The sequence below is a fragment of the Bos mutus genome, chromosome 14 (assembly GCF_027580195.1).
Source record: "Bos mutus isolate GX-2022 chromosome 14, NWIPB_WYAK_1.1, whole genome shotgun sequence".
Lineage (NCBI taxonomy): Eukaryota > Metazoa > Chordata > Mammalia > Artiodactyla > Bovidae > Bos > Bos mutus.
Genome location: NC_091630.1, coordinates 27,572,056 through 27,580,017, shown reverse-complemented (window position 1 = coordinate 27,580,017; position 7,962 = coordinate 27,572,056). Strand labels below are relative to the sequence as shown.

Here is a 7,962-nt window from a genome sequence, read left to right as displayed (position 1 = left end):
CTTAGCGCAACCCAGATGTGCCTGGAGCAGCAGGTGAGTCACCCTGCCCGCCTCCCCACTCCAGCCCGGTGTCCAACAGGTTGGCCAGGGCGTGACTCCCGGGGACCCCGAGGATGCACTCCTAGCCTCACCTGGGCGCGGCGCTCGGCTTCTCCCTTTGCCGAGTTGTCGTTCCTATTTAAACTCCTGCCCCAGCCCACGCCTGTTCTAGTCCTTGTCTTTTTGCCTTCCCTTCTCCTAAAATGACAGCTTCGCTGTGTGCCGAGAAACGCGCCCAGAACACCTCCTCTCCAGGAAACTTGTAGGGACAGACTCGGCTGAACCAAAGGGCGCAAAGTGTCTCAACATGTGATGCGAGCTGGCCACGGCGACCCCTGGTTCGCAGTGACTCGCCGAGACTTAATCAAAAGTCAGCGTTAACTGCGCTCATTTCCCTACCAGGAGGTCAAAAATTAGGAGAGGAGGGTGCCAGAATGATTGAGAGTGAATGCCAGCAAATGATACGCCTCGCGCGCCCGGGTCACCCTCCCCCACGTGCGCGCATCGCCAGCGACCGCTCCCCGGGAGGCCTATGAGGCCGCGCCGCAAAAGAAGAGGGAGGAATATACACCCCGAAGTTGCAAAAGACTCAGACCCGGTTACCCCTTCCTTTGCTGCTGAACTTTCCGTTTTGGTCCCCTGCAGGCGGGCGTGAGTCTCACCCACCCCCTTGCTTACATTCCTTCAAGATTCGACGAGCCCTCCTCCACGGTAGACCTCCCTCCTCTGTCCCTCCCCACCCGCTCCAGCGGCCGCGAGGCCTTCCACCCAAACACCTCCAGGCTGGAGGTCTCAGTTACAAAGTTGGAGATCGGGTAGTGAGTCCGAGAAGGACCACAGCGACCAATTGTGTGCCCGGAGGCTGTCCTCGGCTTGGTCCGCACGTGAGCGATTCCCTAGGGCGCCACCCCTCGTCTCCATCCCAGGCACGGATGCGCGGCTCCCGCGCACTCGCGGCTCCCTAGCGGCGAGAGGGAGAACCAGCACAGGGGGTGGAGAGAGGAAAGGTTCGCGGGTGGGAGGAACCCCCCTCGGGAGCCCGGGAAATCCCGGCCGTGCCAACCCCCTCCCCCTCAACTTCGAGGAGCTCTCCGGCAGCGGCGGCGAGGATGGAGCTGCCTCCCCGGGGCCGGGCGCCGCCGGACTCCTCGCTGGACAGCGCCTCCCTGACCTCGCTGGACTCCAGCGTCTTCTGCAGCGAGGGTGAAGGGGAGCCCCTGGCGCTCGGGGACAGCTTCACCGTCAACGTGGGCGGCAGCCGCTTTGTGCTCTCGCAGCAGGCGCTGTCCTGCTTCCCGCACACGCGCCTGGGCAAGCTGGCCGTGGTGGTGGCCTCGTGCCGGCGCCGCGGGGCCCTGGCCGCCGTGCCCAGCCCCCTGGAGCTCTGTGACGACGCCAATCCCGTGGACAACGAGTACTTCTTCGACCGGAGCTCGCAAGCCTTCCGCTACGTCCTGCACTACTATCGCACCGGTCGCCTGCACGTCATGGAGCAGCTGTGCGCGCTCTCCTTCCTCCAGGAGATCCAGTATTGGGGCATTGACGAGCTCAGCATTGACTCCTGCTGCCGGGACAGGTACCCGCGAAGCGCCGGGGGCGGGGGCGCAGCGGGGCGGGGCGGGGCAGCGGGCGCCGTGGGGATGGGGCGTCCAGGGGCAAGATTTGAGACTTCACCCAAGCCTCGCTCGAGTCAGGCCTAAGAACACTACCTGTGGCCGTTTAGGAGCCAGAAGAAGGCAGGGTGGTAGTGGGGGCCGGAAAGCATCAAAGCCAAGTTTTGATGGGACTTTTTGAACCTTCTGCTTTTTCTAGTGAAGGTATGCTAATTCATTTGTAATCAAGATCGGTCAGGCCTGCAATAAAGATCTGGTGATTGTAAAGATGAGTCAAAAATTATGCTCCCAAAAATACACCTACAGGGATGTAGGTTACAATATAGAGAGTGGTGCTTTATCACACTTAGGAGGCTTCAGTTTTAAAACTTGGATAAAGAACTGCTTTAAATCCAGAAGACAGAAAGTTGGTTCTTTGTGAATAAGTGTGGGACTTTGGTGATCTATTATTTTGCAATTACTTTGCTATTATTACCATTTTATTATGAATATCTTTCCATTACCCACATTAAAAAAAAAAAATTCCCTGTTGCAAACTTCTGTTCTTGTTACAAGAAAAAACTAGGTCGTAAAATGCATTAATCTAAAGTAGCTTTGCTACGTATAATTTATTCTGTATAAACTTCTACCACAAAAGCTCCGTTTTAAAAGCAATAATCTTTCACATTTGAGTCCTGTGAAAAGATGGCCTGGGTAAAATATAGCATGAACTTGTTCTGCATGTTACTGAATTAAGAAGCATGACTTCACTGCCGAGTTTAATTCCCACTTCACTTCAGTATTTTTAAAAAGTTAGACTAATCAGGTTGTCTTCCCTAAAAGATACTTCAGAAGAAAGGAGCTGAGTGAAACGTTAGACTTTAAGAAGGACACAGAAGACCAGGAGAGTCAGCATGAGAGTGAACAGGACTTCTCCCAGGGACGTTGCCCCACCATCCGCCAGAAGCTCTGGAACATCCTGGAGAAGCCTGGGTCGTGCACAGCAGCCCGAATCTTTGGGGTCATCTCCATTATCTTTGTGGCAGTGTCCATCGTCAACATGGCCCTGATGTCAGCCGAGTTAAGCTGGCTGGACCCACAGCTGCTGGAAATCCTGGAGTATGTGTGCATCAGTTGGTTCACGGGCGAGTTTGTCCTGCGCTTCCTGTGCGTGAGGGACAGGTGCCGCTTCCTGAGGAAGGTGCCGAACATCATAGACCTCCTTGCCATCTTGCCCTTCTACATCACTCTCCTGGTAGAAAGCCTGAGTGGGAGCCAGACTACACAGGAGCTGGAAAACGTGGGGCGCATCGTTCAGGTTTTGAGGCTGCTCAGGGCTCTGCGCATGCTCAAACTGGGCAGGCATTCCACAGGTATTCAGGTTTCATGATGCCTTTTCATTCGCTGTTGTTCTTAAGCATTAGGGCTTTGACCAGGGTCCAAGGGAAGCGACTCTTGACTCTCAATTGACACTCAGAATACCACCTGCTATATTTCACCCAATTATGATCTCCAGAAAGGTACTGAAATGCAAAACCTTGAGGTTGTTATCACAGGTAGAGAGGACAACTTGCCTCTCATACACTTTCTCTCCTTAAGACATGTGAGAAACTATTTAACCATATGTTCATTTTATTTTAACCCAGGTGCCCAGAAGATGTACAGAAATTAAAGACACAGTGCTTCTGGAAGGTGCTACATAAAATATGCATAAACAGCACATAATAAGATATGCACAAATTATATATGATATATAGGAACATAAGCCAGTTTCTTTTCTGTGTTGAAGGAAATGTTTTTCACACAAGTTTGTTGGCAGAAGAAAAGTCAGTCCTCCAGGACCTTCTCTGGCTATGCGAAAAGAGATGACTGGGCACTGGAGGCCTTCTCATAATTTGGGAGAAAACAATGGAAATGTTTGCTTTAGAAGTAAAAGGGTCTTTGCGACCCTTTGGACTGTAACCCACAAAGCTCCTCTGTCAATGGGATTTCCCAGGCAAGAATGCTGGAGTGGGTTGCCATTTCCTCCTCCAGGGGATCTTCCCAACCAAGAGATGGAACCCACATCTCCTGCATCTCAGGCAGAGTCTTCACTATGAGCCATCCGGGAAGCACTTACAAGAAAGCTAAAGATGCTAATGAAATGCCCTGTCTAGTATCTGAGAATTTTTTTGTCCTGAACTAGGGACGTATAAGAGAGACAGTAACAAGAATGCCTTAGCTTTTTGTATGTATCCATAAAGCCTTGAAAATCTAAAGAACACTCTCTCTAGAAAAATGTCTACACAACACACACACACACAATTGTACATGAAAAATTATAGGCAAATCAGAGGAAATCATACAAATCCATTAAAGATGATGCTTCCATCCCTAAGGGCAGGGATTCTCAGTGACTGGCCCTGCCGTCTGTTAGATGTTCTGGAGCACATATGTGTTCCCTTATGTTAGACTTTAATAAAAACAAGAATCCCTTGAAAAGCTTGTTAAAATGCAAATTCTGAGCCCCAACTCTAGAGACTCAAATTTTAGTTTTGGGGGTTGGATCCAGAAGCATGCATTTTAACAAGCTAACTTTGATGTAGGTGGTCTTGAGAAACACTTTGAGAAACACTGGAGTAGGATACAATATTAATACGAAACATATAAATACAAATAACTGACTAGAGACTCCTATTCCCACTGATTTCCCTGGATATATGCCTGACTGGTCACCTAAAAGGAGTTGATGGTAGAGATCTCTCCTTATATATCTAGGAAGAAATGAACCTCAGATATGTTTTCCCCCCACATCTCTGAGAAAACTAGGACTGCTCCTAATATAATTTTGGTAGTGTATTTTCCTAGCTAGCCTCACATACCAGGGATTTGATAATGGGGTTTCCAACAACTTTTAGAAGTACCACTCTTTGTTTTCTGACACCCATAATGGGATGCTTTCTTCTAGTATTTATAAACTCTTCACAGGATTCAATTTAAAAACACCCAGTAAAGACTACGTTTTTCCCCAAAAGAAAGGAAAAGGAAAATAATAGTAATTTCCACAATGTCACCTCTTCAAAGGTTTTCTCAGTTCTAAGGCAAGTAGAAGTATTAATAAAGTCTTAATTTATTGAAAAGATATGAGCAGTTGCAATGAATATTTGACAGTTTTGTCTTTAGCATTACATTTAGCAAAATATAAACATAGAGCACATATTTCTCTAGGTATTAACTATAAATAAAATGGAGAAGTATTATGAAATAATGGTTTAAGAAGACAGTGGTGGACCAGACAGCCTAGTTTTAAGTCTTTGGCATGTTACTTTGTACTAAATATGCTACTTTTCTGTGCCTTGGTCTGCTCACCCGTAAAATGGCATAATAAATATAACATCTATCTCATGTTATTGTTTAGGATGATCTGAGTTAATTGATATAACCTGCAGAAATTCAGGCCACTTTATTTCTTTTCCAAATGAACTGTTTAGAACATTGGAATGACAATAGTCTTTCCAAACACTATGCATTTCTTCATATGTTCTCAATTTCAGAAATCCAATTCAATACAGACACATCAAGGCCAGTTTTCTAAAAGGTATTCTAAAGATACTATTTAAAATGTCTTTTAAAGTTAAATCTCAAATTATTTTCATTGGTCTTTTAAAATAGCTGGCTAATAATTAAAGAACATCTCAAAATTCAGAATAATGAGAGCAGAAATAGTATTTTAATGTATTTAAAATAGTCTCTAGTGAATAAAAATTTAAACATAATTCCAAGAGGTATTACTTTGGACTTTTGAGACAATATCACTGTGACATCATGTTAATATGACTTCAAAATATGGATAAACTTTAATCAGTATCTCTAGTGTTAGGGAAGATACCTTATTCAAATAGCGATCCTATAATGGGCTCCTCTTGTTATAACTTTGGTATTTAGGACAAAAATTTCAATGGGTGTCATTGAAATGGAGGAGTACTGGAACCCCTCCTTTTAGAATGTCCTCACATGTAGATTTGATGTTCTTTTGTGAATTTTGTTCCTGAATCCTAACTTGTTTTTACTGCTTCACTTCATTCTCATCTTTTACTTCTTCTGGCTCTTTCAGATTATGATGCCCCTAATTGTGTTAAACTTTATCAGGAAAGTGAGAAAAACAGACACATAAAATATAAGGAGACAACATAAAACTGCCTTAGAATAGCGTGCAAGGTGATGTATTGAAATGCAGACCTGACCAAAAGAGCCCTCCTCGTACAATGCTGCAGAGGCTCTCATTGTCTAAAGGACAAAGTGCTATCAAATGTCCCCTGCCTGCCCTTCATCTCTTCTCTCATCTTTTTTGTATAAATAGTAGGTGTTTAATAGCTAGGAGCTTCCCAGGTGGTACTAGTGTTAAAGAACCCGCCTGCCACTGCAGGAGACCTAAGAAACACAGGTTCGATCCCTGGGTTGGGAAGATCCCCTGGAGGAGGGCATGGCAAGAATACCTGCCTCCAGTATTCTTGCCTGGAGAATGCCTGGCGGGCTATTGTTCACAGGGTGCACAGAGTCGGACATGACTGAAGCAACTTAGCATGCACACATGCACGTGTTAATAGATAAGTGAGTGAATGAATCTGATTATATTTATTTTTAGCCTTCTCAATCAGTCCCCGTCAACTAGACTAAGAACTTCCTGAAGATTGTAACTTATCACCTCTGTACCCCCAGAACTTTGCCCAATGCTGGAGCCATAGGAAATGTCAAATGCATGTTTTGGGATGGATAGCAGGGAAGGAGAGGGAGAGGAAATGGGGAGAGGAAGGGAAAAGGGGTGGCCGTGACTGACACCAACTGGTCTATTTCAGGCTTACGCTCCCTTGGAATGACAATCACCCAGTGTTACGAAGAAGTTGGCCTGCTGCTCCTGTTTCTCTCTGTGGGAATCTCTATATTTTCAACTGTGGAATATTTTGCTGAGCAGAGCATTCCCGACACAACCTTCACAAGCGTCCCTTGTGCCTGGTGGTGGGCCACAACGTCCATGACTACCGTGGGATATGGAGACATCAGACCAGACACCACCACGGGCAAGATTGTGGCCTTCATGTGCATCTTATCGGGAATCCTTGTCTTGGCCTTGCCCATTGCTATTATTAACGACCGCTTCTCCGCTTGCTACTTCACCTTGAAGCTCAAGGAAGCAGCTGTTAGACAGCGTGAGGCTCTGAAGAAACTTACCAAGAATATAGCCACTGACTCATATATCAGTGTGAACTTGAGAGATGTCTATGCCCGGAGTATCATGGAGATGCTTCGACTGAAAGGCAGAGAAAGAGCAAGTACTAGGAGCAGTGGAGGAGATGATTTCTGGTTTTGAATTCACTTTCAGTTTACTTACAAAACTTGTGTAAAACTAACTTGATTGATAAAGCCTTGATGTGGATGTCTGTACACTGCTGCTGAGTCTCTTTTGAGTCCTGCCTGTGTTCATTTTAGTTGACACGCTGCTTGGTCTACTAGAATAGCCCACATCCCCCCAAAACTACAGCACATTGTTCTGACACACTTGAGTCTCAAAAATAGCCATTTAACACCACCCAAGGCAGCAAGGCCAATAGACACGTGTTGGAATTGTCAAATATAAAATAATAGTGTAATGCATACAATAACGTTAAACGTTTTCCTATCACTAATTTTTAGAGTCTTTTGCACCTCTAATTTTAAAGGATGGACATTAAACGGCATAGCCCAGAGCAAAGATAAGTGAACATTGAAGATCATGGTGAACAATTTTGTTATAAAAAGATACTCTCCAAGTAAGTAAATCACTCCTTTCTTGAACAGTTAAAGCTGCTGAATATAACAATTAGCTTTTCGAGAGAAAATCCTGATTTGATGATCATAGACTGAGTGCCTATCTTTCCTCTGGTGCAGACGTTGGTCCCAAATGGACTGAGTTCTGTGTTCCATCATTAGTTTTGAAGGTAGAATCCAAAAACTACCTAGGCTGCAGTAGAAGAGGGCTAACTAAAGGCTTTCAGAATTGCACTTCCTCATCCTTCCCATGGAGTGCATATGTGGAGCATAAAGGCAATATCTCTTTATACTCCATGGAAACTAGATGGTCTTTAAATATCTCGTTATTGACTCAGTGTTCAAGTTATGTCTTTAAAATGGTGACCTTGTAAGTAAAGTTGAAGTGGTGAGGATCTTAAATGTATATACACTGAAATTATTAAATCATCTTATTTCATAATATGAGAATGTTATGTTGAGTGATACCATTGGATGAATTTGACAATCTTTCAATTGTTAACAAAAAGTATTGTGGATAGCTTTCTGACCGTTGGGGTAAATAGCA

At 45.2% G+C, this 7,962-nt stretch overlaps 1 protein-coding gene across 1 annotated transcript; it reads left to right on the top strand.

Annotated features, from left to right (window-relative positions):
- The first annotated feature begins 1,148 nt into the window (after positions 1 to 1,148).
- KCNV1 (potassium voltage-gated channel modifier subfamily V member 1) lies at positions 1,149 to 6,978 on the top strand. Its single transcript, XM_005892798.2, has 3 exons — positions 1,149 to 1,615; positions 2,475 to 3,004; positions 6,467 to 6,978. The coding sequence occupies exons 1-3, from the start codon at positions 1,149 to 1,151 to the stop codon at positions 6,976 to 6,978; spliced, it is 1,509 nt and encodes a 502-aa protein (XP_005892860.1).
- Positions 6,979 to 7,962: the final 984 nt, after the last annotated feature.

Excerpts from the sequence above, each read along its gene's own strand:
- KCNV1 (XM_005892798.2), top strand. The coding sequence starts at position 1,149 with ATGGAGCTGCCTCCCCGGGGCCGGGCGCCGCCGGACTCCTCGCTGGAC. Across the intron at positions 1,616-2,474 it reads GACTCCTGCTGCCGGGACAG|ATACTTCAGAAGAAAGGAGC; the intron begins GTACCCGCGAAG and ends CTTCCCTAAAAG. Across the intron at positions 3,005-6,466 it reads ACTGGGCAGGCATTCCACAG|GCTTACGCTCCCTTGGAATG; the intron begins GTATTCAGGTTT and ends GGTCTATTTCAG.